The 17,614-nt window shown below is 53.0% G+C and overlaps 1 protein-coding gene and 1 long non-coding RNA gene across 5 annotated transcripts in view; one reads left to right on the top strand and one right to left on the bottom strand.

Moving 5' to 3' along the window:
* LOC117798755 overlaps positions 1–14,714 on the top strand; it is a 27,187-nt gene extending 12,473 nt beyond the window's left edge. The window contains exons 2-3 of the long non-coding RNA XR_004622904.1: positions 9,427–9,855; positions 10,323–14,714. This is a non-coding gene — a long non-coding RNA (uncharacterized LOC117798755). The remainder of the gene's footprint in view (positions 1–9,426; positions 9,856–10,322) is intronic.
* Positions 1–17,614, bottom strand: part of RNF220 (ring finger protein 220) — a 216,699-nt gene that overhangs the window by 31,458 nt on the left and 167,627 nt on the right. For all 4 annotated transcript variants that reach the window (XM_034651150.1, XM_034651134.1, XM_034651142.1 and 1 more), the window contains exon 2: positions 2,880–3,012. In XM_034651150.1, the coding sequence (XP_034507041.1) occupies positions 2,880–3,012 (133 nt within the window). The remainder of the gene's footprint in view (positions 1–2,879; positions 3,013–17,614) is intronic.

Raw genomic sequence — 17,614 nt, 5'->3', positions numbered from 1 at the left:
GGCGCGGCTGCCCTTGAACGCCTTTGCCGGCCGGTCGGACTGTCAGCGCGCCGGGCGCGGCGGGGCCGAGACAGATAAAACCATCGACCCGTCGCCGCCAGCGCTTCGGCTTTATCGATCCGACGGGAATTTCACTTGCTGTGCAGATCCCGCTGTCCGGCTGTCAGACTCCGGGTGTGGGGGGGGCGTGCCAGGGGTTAGGGGGTGCTGGGCTGGGCCTGGACGTGAGAGGCACAGAAGTGGGGGACACAAGACCCAGCAGTGAGGGGCGGAGCAGATGTGGGGGCTCTGGGTGGGGAAATGGACATGGGGTAAGGGTGTGGAAGTAGGGGGTGCCCTGAGAAAATGTGGGGGCGCAGGGGGAATTGGTGCAGAATCATGGCTGGGGGGCACTTCTGTGGGTAGATGTGGATGCCCTGGGCAGTACAGGGGTGGGGCCACAGGGACTCGGCTGTAGTGTGGCCCCCACTGAGGAGGCAGAAAGAGCGCTTGGGCTCCCATTTTTCAGATCCTTAGGGGTCCACAGCTTTGACAGGGCGGTGCAGGTCCCTCCACACACCTCTGCCTCTAGTCTCTGTTCTTACTGAGGGGAATTCCTCCATTGGAAGCAAATTACCCAGAAACCATCCCAGACAGCCAAGGTGTGGAACTCAACTGCCAAAAGGTATTTCTTTCCCCTGTGTCCCTTTTAGGCTAGTCCCGGGGGGGAGGGGGGATCAGGGGTGTGTGTGTGTGCCGGGAGCTTTTAAGAGCATGGGACTACAGTCAGATTGCTTGGATTTGAATCTTATCTTTACCACTTTACAGGCTGTGCAACCTTAGAGAAGTCACTTAGCCCCTCTGTTCCTCAGTTTCCCCATCTATAAAATGGAGTTAATAATTTTTAATTACCTACCCAGAGGGTTGTTGTGAAGATTAAATACATTAATGCAATGTAGAGTACTTGGCATATAGCGAGTGTTCAGACAGGATTATTATTTTTATCATTTGTACAGTCTTCTGTGGTAGTTTTAAGTATTCTCACAAATTCTTTGATATTCCTCCTGTCAAGAAGTAGAGCTTAGAGAGTTTAATTCTCCTCTCTTGAGTGGAATACACTGGAAGCAATAGTGTATCATTTCTGAGATTAGATCATATGAGGCATTGTGGCGTCCTTCTTAGTCTCTCTCTGGGATCACTTCCTCTGTGGCAAGTCAGTAGCCATGTCATGTGGAGGAACCACCTTGGGAATGGCTCCCGAAGTCATCAGCAGACCTTCAGATGGCTGCAGCCTTGGCTGACATCTTAACTGCAGTCTCATGAGAGACTGAGCCAGAAGCCACTACTACCCACGACTACCCAACTAAGCTGTTCCTGGATTGATGGTCCAGAGACACCGTGGATAATAAATGTTTGTTGTTTTAAGCCACTAGGTTTGAGGGTAATTTGTAGCACAGCAACAGATAACTAATACTTCTTCCTTCAAAATTCAGCTCAGGCCGCCCCTCCCATAGGGGGTCTTCTCCGCTCTGTGCTGGGGTTGGTGCTTTCTCCGTGCCCCACAGGTCTTCCCATGGGGCAGCCTCTACCCCTCACAGGTTCCATGGCCCCGCTCCCCTTACTCTCATGCAATGAGCTTCTGGGTGTGGGACCAGTTCTGGTTTACCTCTGGGTCTCCTGCACCCTGCCAGGGGGATTAGGTGAGAAGGTAGAAGGAAGATCAGTCAAGTCTGATGACTTGGACTGAACAAGGGGTGGGTGGGGTTGGGAATGGTGGGCCAGGCTGTTCGCCTCTGGCAGACGCATCTTCCAGAGAGGGCTGCAACCAACCATGTCTCCTATCCCACGTGCTCTCCTATAATATGACCTTGCCACTCTCCCATCAAAAGGTGGGGTGTATGCCTGCTCCCCTTCAGTCTGGCTGGGCTGATACTGCCTTGACCAATAGAGAACAGCAGAAGTGACATAAAGTGACTTTTGAGACTAGGTTGTAAAACGTGATTCAGCTTCCATCTCGTCGACTGGAATACTTGGTTTAGCGTCCTAAACTGCCATGTAGAAAGTCCAACTACCCGGAGGCTGCCAGGCTATGAGCAAGCCCAGGCCACGTGGAGAAACCAAGTGTAGGTGCTTTGGTCGGTCCCAGCTGATAGCTGGAATCAGTCACCAGACATGGGAGTGAAGGGGACTCCAGACGATCCCAGCTCCCAGCCATTGAGTCTTCCCCGCTGGGGCCCCAGACATCCTGGAGCAGATACAAGCCATCCCCTCTGTGCTCCGTCTGAATTCCTGAACCCACAGATTCCATGAGCATAATGAAACGGTTGCTTTAAATTGCTAAGATTTGGGGTAATTTGTTACACCCCTGCTCTGTCCCTTTGATAATCTGGCTTTTCTATAAGGCCCTCAAAGAGGCTCCACCTGGTCCTTCCGGCAGGGAGAAGGGAGGTAGGGTGGGGCGGGGGGGGGGGGGANTTTCAGACCTTGAGATTCATAGAGACAGTAGTGCTTCCTCCCCTGGATGGCAGCACGAGGCCGCCCTTCTGGTCAGGCTGTCAGGCCCAGACCCTGCTTCTGCTACCCTACCCTGAGGCTTAGCCTGGCAGTGCAAGGCCCATGGCAGTGGCCCATTCCTTTCCAGTCCTCTTGTGCCCTTTTGAGGCTGAGGCCTGAAGAGGGGTCACTCTCTTCCCATCTCCGAAAATACAGCAAGAAGGGAAAGGCATCACCATTTGGCTGGAGGGTCCGAGGACTGAAAGTAGAGTAGAGGAGAAAAACAGGAGGGCCTTGCCTTCTGCCTAGAGGCTGGGGACCGGGCTAGGCGGCTGTTCCCGGGCCCTGGTGTCTGGAACCCTGAGTGGAATCATCCAGCAAGCAGGCTTCCCTGGTTAGTGGCTTACCTGGCAGGCAGCTGGGCCAGCTGTTCCAGTTCTTGCTCCATATGCTCCTGCAACTCACTGGGCCTGAGCAGGACCTGGCAGATGGGGCAAATAGGGGCCTGGCTGTCAAACAATGCTGCTGCCTTTTTCTTACCTGGGGAGGGAAGAAGAAGAGACAGACAGATAAGCTGGGCTAGTCTGTGGACAGAAACCCTGTGTCCCAATCCTCCAGTCCAAGCCTGCTGCCTCCCAGTGCTTCCTGGCCTAGAGGAGGGTTGAGCCCAAGGGTCTCAGAGACCATGACCATTCACTCTTCTCTGTGGCTCGGGGCCATGAATGGCACCTCCTTAGCCGGCCGCCCCTCTGGGAAATCTATCGGGACACAATCAATGTTCTGTGCAATCAAAGCTGGATCACTTCATTTCATACAGGTTAGTGAAGGTCTTGGTTTAATCATCCCATCACCCAGAATATTCAGTGCACCCTCTGTCTCTCCTTTCCTCATTGCTTTCATATTCTCCAAATCTGGAGAAGGAAGAAAAGAGGGAGAAAGGGGATTCATTCCTGCAGTCATTCAACAAACATGGTCTGGGGTCTACGCTAAACCAGCCCCAGGGCAGAGCAGTGGGGCCACAGAATATAATCAGATCTAGTCCCTGTCCTCAAGGCCCTCACAGAGTGGGAAAGACCAGAAAGGACCCATGTGACTTCTGGGGTAGTGTCTCCCACTCCTCACCTTCCCAGGATTCTGCCCATAGCCTCTCCTCTCCCTATTCTGCATGCTGGATGATCTTTTTCCTTCTTACGGCCCTAACTCCCATCTGTGCCTGTAGACTCTGGAATCTGTGTCTCTGCCCCAGATCCCTCCCTGGTTCTCTCGGCCTCTGTATCAAAGCGCCTAATGGACAGCGATGCCTGGATGTCCCCCAAGAATCTGAAACTCAATGATCCAAAAACAAGTCTTTCAGCTTCTCCACCCCTTACAAAACTGCTCCCCTTCCACAGTGCCCATCTTAGTTAATGACCCCTGCACTCGCCTAGTCACCGGAGCCAGGAACCTTCGCCTCCCCCGAGGCCCCTTCCCTTGCCTTACTCTCCCTCCCACATTTGTTTTAACCACCAGGTCCAGTCATTCTGCTTCTTCAGTATTCCTGGAATCTATATTCTCTATAGAGAGGGTCTCACTACCTCTCACATGGATAACCTCATCGGTCTCTTGTAAGCCTAACAGATTCTGGATTTCTCCCTCCAAAATACCTTTGAAATTGTATGGGAATACAAGTGGGTATTGTGCTGGCTTATGCTGGCTTGTGGGCCAGCTGGGAGCCTGCACTCTGTCCCCACTGTGCCCCAACTCTGTCACTGTCTCTGTTGTTGATGGTGATCAGAGCACACTATTCTAGGAAGGAGGCTGAAGGTTGCCTAGTGCATGCCCTTTGGGGAGCCTAAACCCTCTCCCTGTCACTCTTGCCATCCAGTGTTCCTCTGCCCTCTGCTTAAGCTGTGGGGTTGAGGAGGCCTATTCATCCAGAAACATCCTTGCCTGTCCATGTAAACGCCGACTGTAGAAAGGCTTCTTCAACTTTAGCCAAGATCTTTCTCCCTGCTTCTTCCCACTGTTGTCCAGAGAGGGTCAGAATTAGCTTTCAGAGAGATAAAGGCCATGCCAGTAAGGACCAAGCTGGTTGAGTTGGGTTGCCAGAATAAATATAAGATGCTCAGTTACATTTGAATTTCAAGTAAACAATGAATACTTTTTTAGTATAAATATGTCCCAAATGTTCCATGGCATGTACTTATGCTAAAAGTTACTCATTGTTTTTCCAAAAGTCAAATTTACCTGGAGGTCATGTATTTTTATTTGCTAACTCTAGCAACCCCATGCCTGAAGGAGCTCCCAGTCCAGGCTGAGCACAGGACCCACCTCCCTTTGACACAAGGTTGAGGGTGGTCAAAGCTCTGATGCCCAGACTGAGTCATCTGAGAGCTCAAAGGAGGGAGTAGTTCATTCTGGGTGTGTGTTTTGAGGAGTGAAAAAAGAGAAGTCTTGACCAAAGAAATGAAATGTAAGTTGCACCTTAGAATGGTTCCAGGCAGAGAAGGGGAGCAAATGAATGAGTTGTGAGTTTCTTGTGGGCAGAGGCCATTTCTTATCCAACTTGATATTTATAGACAATCAAAACAGACCTGACATTGACTAGATGTGCAGTGATGAAGCAAAGGAAAGGAAAAGAGGAAGGGAAAGGCTGTAGGAAGAAGAGCAGATTGTCCTAGAAGCCGGGCGATCTTCACAGAGCTGGGATGTCCACCGTGGAGGCTTGGTGTGTGCCAGGGTGGGGTAGGTGCGGCTCTAGTCTGTGTGGTTAGGTCTCTGGGAGGGAAAGGGGTCCTACTGATCATGCGCCTTGGTGGCCATGCCTCAGATGCTCAGAGGACAGCTGGAAGGCAGTTCTGAGTAAAAGAAGCAGATGTGGCCTGGTCTGGAAAGTGGCAGATGAGGATTCTAGTCTCAGCTCTGCCTCGACCATCATTCGGCCTGAGAATCTCAGAAGTGAGTGAGACCCTAGAAATTCTGCAGGCCATTACCTTTGTTTTACAGATGGGGAAACCGAGGCCTCCAAACCGGTTAGTGACCCCTGTACTCAGCTCATGATCTCAACACTTCATTTATTTATTCACTCAGCAAACATTTATTAAACAATTATTTTACTTCAGGCATTATTCTAGGAGAAACCGGAGTTCAGAGATAAATAAAACACATTCTTGGCCTGAAGGAGATCACAAAGTAATAGGAAAACCAAAGAAGGGTCAGTGGGTCCAGCCAGTGCCGCCCTGGCCAGGGCTGGGGGAGGTGCGAGCGGGTGCTCCAGGGTGGGGGCTGGAGGGGCCAGAGGGTGGTTGGTAGGGTCCAGGGGAAGGCAGTGCCTGATGGAAGGCATGAGGGGTGAATAAGGGAGAATTGACAAGGCTGTTGAAACGGATCATTGAGGCAGGGCCTGGGGCATAACTGGGGGAAATGGTAAGGGAGGAGACCTGACAAAGAGGAGGATCCAGGCCATAGGGTCTGAGCTGAGGTGGAAATATCAGGGGTTCTGCCCCTTTTAGCCTGGGCTACCATCTCTGGCTCTTAGGGATTCCTAGAGCCCAGAGTCTTCCCTCCAAGGCTGGGACCAGGAATCAGGATTCCTATATACTTATTTCTCAGTTCATCTGCTTTGCTGCCACAGAGATCTACTTTTCTGAGCTTGGCCTCGGTTTCCCCATCAGGACAATGGGCCCTCTTCCTGGCTTGAGCTTTAGGAATAGCATTGACAGGGATCAGCAGAGGGACCCTGAAGCCTATGCTCTCCATCCCACCCCCATTTTCTCAGGGGTTAGAGTGGCAGGTGTCAGCCTGGCCATGGGCCCCCTGTTTCCCCTCCCCCGCTGTGTTCCCTATAATTTTATATTGAGACCTGTGGTCATGACGTGGGTTTTACTGCACTAACGACATGGCCTGCCCAGGTTTAATGACAAAATCCATACTCTGGCCCTGGGCCTGCTCCTCGTTTGCATAATTCCCAGAATACAGCTCCCTGAAGCTTTTGACCTGGACCATTACAGTGGCCATAAAACGGGCCATAAAACCGCTGGGAATGGCCAAGAGGAGGGGGCTGTGGTCTTGCAGGGGTGGGAACGAAGTCCTCAACCCCCTACTCTTCCTAGGCCTGAGAGTAGGCATCCTGGCCCTTCTCTTCCACAGTTCCCAGAATCTGAGAGTCATTCTCAGGTTGGCCAGGCCTCTGGAATCCCTAGCGCAGTTGCCCATCTAATGTAGGAATCCCTTCTCCAACGCCAATGCCAGCATCACAGGTAAGCACACCGAGCCCTCCAGAGGCTGGCTGTCAGAAAGCATCCTCTCCTCCTTGAGCAGCCCTCACTCCTGCCCCTGTCCCCCCTCCCCCCCAGCTGGCCAGGCCCTTTGCCACAGGTGGGTCTAGGTCACGCGGGCCTAAGTTGAATCTTGTCCCTCTTCAGGAGGCCTAGCTCCACGGGGAGGTCAGGAGGCAGGCTGAGCAGCCTCGTGGGGAGACGTGGGAAGCGTGAGGGACTGGGGACAGGGACCCGGACGGGCTGTCAGTGCTAAAGATGATGAATGGGGGAGGTGAGGCGGGAGGCCCAGTGTTATCGGCGGCGGATGGCGGTGCGGGCACTCGCCCGCTCCTGTTAATCCCCGGGCGCTGCCTCAGCCCTTGCACTGATAACGAGGAAATGGGACTGACAACAATTTTTAGCTGAGAGATTCTTCACCAAAATGCCAGGCGGCCCGAGGTCTGACAGCGCCTGATTGAGTGTGTGAGTGTGTGGGGGGAACGCCCGCGGCCCCCTCCCCTCCCACGCAAAGATGGATCGCTCATTCCGCCTCCCGTCCGCATTCATTACCGCACCTCCCTCCCGCCAGCGCCCGCCGCCTCCGCTGTTCCGCCCGCCTCGCCGCAGGTGTCCCCCAAGCAGGAGGACAGCGGGGAGCGGAGGGGCCGACCCCGTCCTCAGCCTTCCGCAGGGCACCCAAGCTCAGAGAGCCAGAGGCGATGACAGGGGCGAGCTCCCTAGCTGTGTGACCTCCGCGAGGTCCCCCTCGCCTTCTGAGCTGCTTAGAATACCTCCCCACCCAAGACGGCCAGGCTCCGCCACGGAGTGACCGGGCGCAGGCTGTGAAGACGGATAGGCACGCTGAGGAGAGCCGAGCGCTCAGGCCAAGTAGCCCTTTCCTCGCCGGGGCCGGGCTCCAACCAGTCCCGCCCTGAGGCCTTGGAACTGGGCCTCAGGCACCGGGGCCCCAGATCGGCCCTCTGCTGCCCCCCTCTGTCGGGACGTGCTGACCGTTGGGAGCAGGCAACTCCCGGGCCCGCATGAGCGGCTCCTTCTCCGCCATCTTCCATAGTGAAGCCTGGCGCAGAGCTGGACACTGAAGGGTGGGGGCTCGTTCCGAGGGAAGTCCCTCCCTCCCTCGATCACTAAGCCACATCCGACCCTGCAGTGCCCCCCGAGCCACTGCTTCTCTGGCTGGGCCTGTTGGGCTGTGTCCTACTTCTGTTGCCTGTGGGTTCCATTCTTGCCTCTCTGTTCAAGCAGCAAGTCCCATCTTCGTGATCTTTTCTCTGTAGACCACAAAAGGCAGGGCTTGACTGCCCGGTGTCTGATTTCAGAAGGGGAAGGGTTAAATAAGGGTGAGGGTACCGCTAATGACAAATGGCAATGGAAGCTGGGCCTTTTAAGGGAGTATATGTGTGTACAGGTGTGTGTTTGTGTATACACACGTCTGTGTCCCACCCTCCCCTTCACCGAACCCCCAATAGAAGGGCTTCTATTTCCTGGTGAACAAGACACAGAGGAGCCTTCAAGCAGAATTCAACCGAGTTGTCCCTTACTAGCTGTGAGACCTTGGGCGAATCACGTAACACTGCTGAGCCTTAGTTTTTCCTTGCGCGAAACAGGTATAATAATACCTAACTCCCAGGACTTCTGTGAGGATTCGATTAAACCAGGGCTCTGGGCAAAGTGATGAGTCATTATCATCTCTGGTAGGCTGCTAGCAGTTTGTTGTTTGTGCCTGTGTCTGTCCCCTTCCTGACACCAGCCTGGCCTCGCCCTGTATCCGGGCTTCTTCCCTGCTATAGTCAAGATTGTGTACCATTCTGTAGGTACCCTGGCCCTGGCCCTTCTGGCCTCCACGGAGGTCCTTCTTCCTATCTATCCATACCCATATATCTATTGATGGGTTTGTATGCCAGTATATCCATCTGTCCATCCATCTAACCATTTATCCATTATCTGTGTATTAATAATAATAACTATTTATGGAGCGCTATTGTACATTAGGCTGTAGGCTTAATGTTGCACATATTTTATCCCATTTCGTCTTTACAACAGTCCTGTGATGTAGATATTATTATTGCAATCACCCTGACGAGGAAAATGGGGTTTGGAACAATGAAGTGACAGAGCTAGAAGGTTCAGAGCAGGATTTAAATTCAGGTCTGTCTGATGCCAAAGCTAGTGCTCTTAACCACCGCATAGTGCCCAGCTACTTACCTAGCCGTCCACTCACCTAGGCAACAATTCAATAGTATTCGACCCACGTCAGCTGCATACTGACAATGGGCCCGATGCCATGCAATAATGAACAAGACAGGTACACTCTCTGCCCTCAAGGACCTTAGGAACGGAGTGCAGAGAGGGGCATTAAACCAATGTCCCCAGACTGGTGTTAACATGGAACTGTGGGAGTATATCAGCTGGCCTGGGAGGTGAAGGGAAGGACATTGAGGCAAAGGTGTGAAGGATACTGGGAGCCAGTCAGGCAGTGATTGTGGGAAGTAACGTTCTAGGCACAGTACAGCGTGTTCGAAGGTACAGGAGGGGAGGAGGGCCAACTGAAGACCTGCAAAGTGTCCAGTGTGGCTGCAGTGAGGGGCTCCAGAGGGAGCGAGGGGCAGAGTGTTGACATATAATGAGAGAGAGGCCACACCCTGGAGGACTTTTTAGTTACGTTAATGATTTTGTTTTTGATTTTTTTAATATACAGGAGAGTTTTAAGCAGGAGAGAGACATATCAGACTTGCACTTCAAAAAGATCATTCTTACTGCAGAGAATGGTCTGAGGGGGCAAAGGAGAGAGTACAAGAAGGCTGTTGAGAAGGTGATCTCACTAACTCAGGTGAAACATGATGGTGCCTTGCGGGAGGGCGATGGTGAGGATGGTGAGGATGGAGGTGAACAGAAGGGGACGGGGTGGACGTGGGGGTGAAAGGACGGAAAGGAGCCAAGGGTGACCCCAAGGTTTCTGGCTTGAGCAAGAGGGGGAGGAGCAGCAGGCTTGGTGAGGAGGAAAATTAGTTCGATTTTGGATGTAGTGCTTAGTTTGAGGAGCTGTTAGGACGTCCATGTGAAAATGCTTTCTAGGCACTATGTGGGAGCCAGAGCCAGAAGGAGAGCTGGAGACGTTGACACAAAGGTGAGAGCTGAAGTTCCCCAGGGCATTCGCTGTGCCTGGCACAATGTCTGGCATATGGCAGTAAGTAAATACTCATGGAATGAATAAGCCAGTTACTGAAGCTGAAAGTAGGTGAGATCAGCTAGGGAGCAAGTACACAGTAAGAAGAGGCTGGAACAGAACCCTGACTGACTCCAACAGGTGGAGGAAATTTAAGTCATCAAGGACTAAGAACAGTCAAGAGAAGGATGAAAACAAGTGTGATGTCATTAAAGCCAAGAAGAAAAGATTTTGGGGGGGGGGTGTCACTGATAGGGTCACATGCTGCTGAGAGGTCAAGAACTAAGGCATGAAAAGTGTCCCTTCCACCCATTGTATCCACAATACAACCATCTACGCCCACTTCATCCATCCGTCACCATCCAGACCCCCTAATTATTCATCCTGCGCCCTCTCGCTCTTCCCCTTTTCCCTTCTCTTCCCTCCAGAAAACCATGATTGGCGCCTCTGCTGAGTGTGGGACAGGAAGAGTTAACATGCTGACAGATGGCATTTTTTACCTTCAGTCAATATGAACAAGGCCCCAAGACTATGATTCCAAACATCTGGATTTCATCAATATGTGATCTGTCATCGTATATTGGCATTCCCCAGTCCCCGCGCCAGAGCAATGCAGCTGGTTTTATTAATACGTCAAATACATTATCCGTGTAATACACTTGTCTGGCTGGGGCCTCCCGCTGGGGCGGGGCGGCGGATTTGAATGTATGATGAATCAGTTTGCATTACATGTTCGTAAGTCATCATTTGTCAGGATTAATAGGCATCCCTGGTCGAGGAGGTGGGGGTGGGGCAGCCAGAGGAGAGATGTGCATTTAGCGATGGCCCATATTTATCTGCCAGTACCCGGGGATGCCCTGAAAACAACCTTGTACCCTCCTGCCTGGACCCCAGGGCAGTGGCTGGTGCTCAGGGGGAGGGTGACATTCTTAGCAGTTCCTGAGTCACTTGGAACCAAATAGGCCTCTCTGTCTCTGCTTTGGGCTTGCCAACCAGCCAAAAACGATATGGGAATGGTCATTGGCACAAGCTGGCTAACTCTTACTCTCACTCTGAAGGACTCAGAATTCCTTCTTCCATGGAGCCTTCCCTGACTCCCCCCAGACCATACTAGGTGCCTTCTCTGTGTTCCCATAGCCTCTTGTGCCAGCTCCAGTGTCACAGTGTTACAATTGTCTATTCTGTGTCTGTCACCCACTTTAGACTGGAAATTTCTTGACGGTAAGGATTAACTTGTTTACTGCTATGGCTCCAGCATCAAGGAGAGGACATAGCCCCAAGTAAGAGAATAGTAATAGTAATAATAGAAACCAATGATATTCTTTGAATGAGTGAATGAATACCCGACGGTCGACCTTGCTCAGCTCTCCGAAGGATGCAGACGTTAGCTGGTAGACATCGTGGGAGTTTTCTCTGACTTCTCGCCTCCACCCTGACCCTTATCTAGGGTCCGGTCTAGTCATGTACCCCACTATGTGTGCCTTTTCCTTCCTTTGCTCCTCTTCCTTCCAAGAGACGGAGCAGACCCCTCACACAGCACCAGTTCCTCACATGTGGCATTTATACACAGATACGACACACAGGGTGACACATTTATGCCCGCATGCCATCTTCCCTTCTCCCACCTCTGCCTGCAAAAGCTCCGATTGGCACTGCCTACGCCACATGGCCTCCTCCCAGCTCTGGGTCCTTATGAAACAAGAGCCTGGCTGGTGCCCTGACCCCTACGGTGATGGATGCTATTTACCGTCGCAAGCAGTAGAGGGGGCCTGGATTGAGCCATGCATGTCTCCTGGGTGGCCAATGGCAAACTTATGCAGGACATCCAGGTGGAGGTCAGCCTGTGGACAGCTGTGGGCTCAGACTTGGGCTCGAACTGGAGCTAAGGGCTCTGGGCCAATACATGATCAAGTTCACCGAGTCTGGGGCCTGGAACCCCAACTGTTGGCCCCATGAGCCTTTGCTCCATCGAGTGGAGCAGCCAACCTGTTTAGAGACTGGTGGGACTTCCGGGGTCTCAGCTATTTCATACCCCCGACCTCGGCTGTCCCCAGCACAACTGCGGCCTCCCTCCTGTTCTGGAGCTACAATTCTGTTCCTCCTCCTTCCTTAGCTAGTAACTTCCAGACGGCGCCCTGGGCTGGGCCGGCCAGGGGCGGGTGGGGCAGATGCAGCCTCTCGGGGTTCCCTGGGATTAGCCCTTCAGAAAAGGGCCCAATTCAGGAAAATCTCCATATGTGGATGTGCACACCTATCCTCTCGAGGTGTGTGCATGTGGGGGGCACTGGCACGCCCCGGTAGGTGCTCACACACATCCGATAAACACACCAGAGCACCTCTGCCTATATGTGAGTGTAGACGGAGGGTACCTGTATACTCTTCCCCAGTGCCTTCCCTGCCACGGAGCCAAAATGCTAGGACTGTACTGTTTCAAGTCAAGTCAATCCAAGTGTGCTTTACCCCCTGCTGGCTCTGACGCTGGGCTTATAAAAATGAAGTGGGACCTCTGCAGCTGTGGGCAATAAATCCTGAACCACCGAGGAGGGCACATTACCTGCTTTCTGGGCTGATGGGTGGGACTAGGGGCACTGATTACAAGTGCCTGCGGGGCTGGGTGGGCAGCAGGCCAGCTCCTCGGCCTCAGGCCCTGCCTGCTAGCCCAGCCCAGGCCAGCTGTCTCCCGCAGACCTGCAGGGTCAGGAGACCCCCAGCCCTAGGCGCTGGGCAAGGACCAAGAGAGCAGCAGAGAGAAGTAGGGCAGGAGGGGGCTGGGGTGGGGAGAGAGAGCAAGACAGGCACGTGCTGCTAAGGCTGAGGGGAGCCCTCGCATCTGGAGATCAATTAGCATCAATTACTGACTTCATTTAATTGTCGTCCAAGATGAATTTGTCATTTTTAGCTGGGAATTAATGGGAGACCTTCACCTCTCCCTGGCAGCAGCCGCGGAGCCAACAGCGGTCACCTCAGTCTCCTAGGAGCCCTGAATCCTGCTTGGGGCCCAGGCCAGGCGGGGCAGGCAGCTAGCGGGGCTTCTGGTCCCCCGGCAAGCTCTCGCCTGTCCCAGGCCCAACCAGCCTGGCCCACTAGCCCAGGGCCAAGGTGGGGGCCGTGGGTCCCGCAGAGCAGTCCTTTGCAGCCTCTGGCTTCAGCCAGAAATTAATTTGCTGGGCTGAGCATGTTTACCTTTTCCCAGCAAAGGCGAGACAGTAAACAGCGGACCGGCGGCTGAAATTGAATTGATAACTGCATCAACGTGCCAGATAACGCCTAAAATAATACGCCGATAAGGAAATTCGATTTGATTTGCCGCTGCGCATCAGACTGGCCCCATCTGTAGCTGCCTGTAATCATTTTCAATTGCGTTGGGAAACCTTATTTGTCCTTAAATATTTCTGTCATTTTTCATTGCTGGCGACAGATCCTTGGGCAGGTGGCAGGGGTGCGCTGCCTCTGTGGGCGCGGGGCAGCGGCCCGAGGAGGAGGGGTGGTGAGGACTCTCAGGAAAGGAGGCAGGGAGCAGGCAGCCGGGCGGTGACAGCTGTTCCTCCAATCAATCACGCTGTCGACAGGGAGGGACGACTGGCTGGCAGAAATTGAGTTTGCCTCACAGGGGACGATTGAGCAAATTAATAGCCCATTAGCCAAGCAGTGACCTGAGAAATGAAGGTGCAGGGGTTCCTGCTCACTCAGGCCGGCTGGGGTGGGGCAGGGCAGGGGAGAGTCTGGGGAGGAGGTGGGGGAACATGGGGAACACACGCATGCGAGGTGGGGTGGGAAGCTGTTGGTGCAGGAGGAGAGATGTCAAGTTGGGGGAGGTGGGCTGGAGAGGCGGACAGCCCTAGGAGAGATGCTGGGGAAGGGGGGGCGGGGTGGCGCCACTGATGGCTCTTTACCATCTTCCCATCATGCCCTTCGGGACTGAGTTCCGTGCCAGTAAACTCTCCTTCCTTGGTGCCTAGATACTTCCTTTACTTCCTCTCATCACTTTCCTGGAAACTGGCACCTGCCCTGGAGACACCACTCCCTGGAGTCCTCACCACTGCCAGCTCTTTATTCTCCCAACTCTGGGTTCCTTGGGCTGGGCCGGGGTGGGGTCAGTGTCTTCCTTGTGCTCACTGCCACTTGCAGCCCACCGTTACTTTACTCTGTGGGCTCTGAGGTCAAGTTCTCCCCCTGCCCCTGCATCCCTCATCACTGGTGTCCCCCATTCTCCATAGTCCTCCAGGACTCTGACGCTCACTTGTCTACCCCAAGCCCCATCACTGACCTCCTCAGTGGCTGTTCTTTTTCCCTGGACTCACTTCCTCCTGGAGGACCTGGTCACCAGCCTGAATGGCTGTGATAGAACTCCCTCTCCCCCTGACCCTCCTATGCCTTGCACCCATCATACTGGCTTCTCCTTCTATCCTCCCATCTCCTGGGCCACCACTGACTCACGGATTCTAGGCCGAGTCCTAGGGCCCATCACTGCAACACCCTCTCGCTGTTTCTGCCTCCTCCACCATCCAACTATTCTCCTTTTTGTGTCACACACACAGGCGGCTAAACGCAGCTGGGGAAAATCACAAAACCATGCAGATATGTGCCAGTAAAAATTCACAGTTTCCAATCTCAGCACTACTAAGCAATCCCTTAACATGCCCTTGGTCAGCTCTGTCTTCCTTTTCCCACAGAGACAATCCAATAATATTTTACTATCTGGAGTCCCCCACCCTATCTTCTGTCCCCCTCTCTCTTACTAGGTGGCCTTGCTTCCCATTTTGCTCAGAAATCTGAAGTCCGGGGTGCCTGGGTGGCTCAGTCATTAAGCGTCTGCCTTCAGCTCAGGGTGTGATCCTGGCGTTCTGGGATCGAGCCCCACATCAGGCTCCTCCACTGGAAGCCTGCTTCTTTCTCTCCCACTCCCCCTGCTTGTGTTCCCTCTCTTGCTGGCTGTCTCTATCTCTGTTGAATAAATAAATAAAATCTAAAAAAAAAAAAAAGAAATCTGAAGTCCTTAGGTATGAATTTCTTCAACTTCCAAATCCACACTTGCCTCCTATCTTCTTCCAGTTTCAGTGGAAGAGGTATTCATCTTCCTGTTCTCACTATAATCCCTTCTCCTGAGTTTAGAATCCCATTCCTGCCTATGTTCCTGGGGAAAGCTGCTGCCTATGTTCCTGGGGAAAGCTCCCCTCTCTCCTGTGCCTCCCTCCATTAGCATCTACTAGCTTGGAGTCGCTCCCACTGCAACAATGTCAACAACTCATCTCTCCCTTCTGGATGGCACCTTGTAGCTAACACCCTCCCCTTCTCCTTCCCGGTTCACCTAAGATGCTCCAAAGAGTTGTGCTTGCTGTCCATCCTCCTTTGTCTCCTAGCACTCCTTAACTCACTGCGGTCTGCATCCCCACCACCCACTGTCAATCAGGCTGCTCTCAATCAGATCCTCGATGGTTCTCATTCCCCGGATGTGATGGCTACTCCAGTGATATTCATTTATTCATTAATTCACTAAATATTTATTGAGGGTCTTCCATGTGCTAGGCACTGCATCAAGGTCTAAGGATACAATAAAGTCTATGTCCTTATGGAGCTTACAAAGTAGGAGGAAACAGATACAATAAAATTATACAAACAACTGTAAAATTGCAGTCGTGCCAAAGAGAGGTGAACAGTGCTAGGGGAACCTATAAATGCAGATTGGCCCTGCTCAGAGGAATCTAGAAAGGCCTCCCTGAGGACGAGACACAGGCTGAGAGGTGATGGATAAGTACGAGCTGAAAAGATGAGGAAGAAGGAAAGGGATAGCATCGATCAAATACTTTCTCCACGCCTAGCACTTTACTATTCCATCACTGGGGAAATGGGCATGGAGAAGCTCTGTAGCCTGTCCATGGTTACCCTGTAAGCCATGCTGCTGGGCTCTCAACCCCAGCTGGGCGATGCCAGGACCCACACTCCTGCCCCCTCCACTCCGCTCCCTCGGACACTGGCTAGTACCTTGTCTCCATCTCCTCCTCTCTCCGCACGCTGGCTTCCTCAGTCCCTACCTGCAGTCCTGGCCCCTGCCTGTCACCGTGCGCCTGATCCCCTGCTCGGATGTTCCGCAGGCTCTTCAAGCACAGTGTGTCTGGAATGAGACTTGTCGTTCTCTACCCCTGCCCTCCTCCTGCTTTTCCTATTTCCATGCCTGGCACCACCCCCTGCACCTCCCTGCTTCAGCGGTCTGGACTCTAACTCTTTACTCTGGCCCCTACATCCAGTAAGTTTACATCTTAGCTGAATTTACCTGCTGAGACCTCCAGCACCGTCTTTTCTCTGTTGCTTTAGTTCAGGCATCATCTCCAGTCTTTCCTGTCAAGTCTCCTAACGCATCTCTGTCCCCTCTAATCCATTTCTATCTCTACAGCCAGCAGGATCTTCCTAAAACACAACTCGGATCCTGTCGTTCAGCCACTTAAGACCCTTCCTCGGCTCCCAAAGCCCATGGCATAAATTCGGAGCTCCTTATCATGCAAGCCCCTCTCCAGTCTCATACCGCCTCCAGCAAGGCTGTGGGCTATGGCTGGGCAAGGCCCGGCTCTTCGTGTCTTGTTCTCACTGCCAACAGTGGTCACTCATGACATCCACCTTCCCACGGGCAACCTGTAACTCCTATTTGTTCTTGAAGACCAGACCCAGACAATACTCCCTCTTTGAAGCCTTCGCTGATATTAATTGCCTTCTCTTTCTCATGTTATTTCTTATATGTCTTTACCTCTATTATTGCACACATCCTACCTATAATATTGCAATGGTGTGTTTGTCCATCTGTCTCGCCTGGTAGACTCTGAGCTCCCTGAGGTCAGGGAGGTTCTCCGATTCACCTAGGACACTCAAGACCCGACACAGGGTCTGGTACAGAGCGGGTGGTAGCAGCTGCTGAATGATTCAGTGGCCGAGTGAGTGGGAGGAGAACTTGAAGGGACTGCAGGGGAATGTCTGAAAAGAGAGTGAAAGATGGGGTGGGTGGGGGCTGGAGGTGTGGGGGTGAGAGGGGTAGGAAGAGGGGAAGGCAGGCAAAGCCGGGTCATGCTGTCAATTTCTTTTGTTTAAATAAAGCCCGGTTGCGAGGTCAGTGACAGGCAGAAGCCCCAGTGACTTCAAAAGGGAGAAGCCCTCGAAAGATAGAAGCTCCAGCTTTCCTAGAAACATGCCAGTGTCCGCAGAGCTGGTGGGAAGAAGATGGGCCGTGGTCACGTGAACACACTCCTAGAAACACAGACAGACCCACCAGGACAGACGGAGACCCACGTGCTCAGAGAGGGTCTCCAGTAGCCTCCCCTCTGCGGGCCTCTATGCTAGCCCACCACCCCACCCGGAACCCCTGGGAGGCTTTCTCTCTCCAAGCAATTTCCCTACCCAAGAAAGCTCTAAGGGTTTCAATTACCAGCGCATGGGATTTAGTGCCCTGGGCTTCTCTGACTGGAGGAGATTTATTTGAAGGTTTAGTGTCGTGGAGAATTCACGTCTTCACTCCCAGGAGCCCAGCTTCCGTCCTGAGCCCCTAAATCAGGAACCAAGATGGGCTATTGTCACTTACCGCATTAGCCTCGTTAGCGGACCAGGAGGGGTGATTAATAGCAATGCACACACAGCCCTCCTGCTCACTGGCCGCTCTGTCACTGCGTGTGACCCAGGGAGGGGGTGGGGAGCAGCTGAGCCGGCTCTAGGATCACTCAGGGGTCTGCGAGAGAGC

Source organism: Ailuropoda melanoleuca, chromosome 2 (assembly GCF_002007445.2).
Source record: "Ailuropoda melanoleuca isolate Jingjing chromosome 2, ASM200744v2, whole genome shotgun sequence".
Classification (NCBI taxonomy): domain Eukaryota; kingdom Metazoa; phylum Chordata; class Mammalia; order Carnivora; family Ursidae; genus Ailuropoda; species Ailuropoda melanoleuca.
Note: the sequence above shows the minus strand (reverse complement) of the source record. Positions and strands in the feature narration are given on the sequence as shown.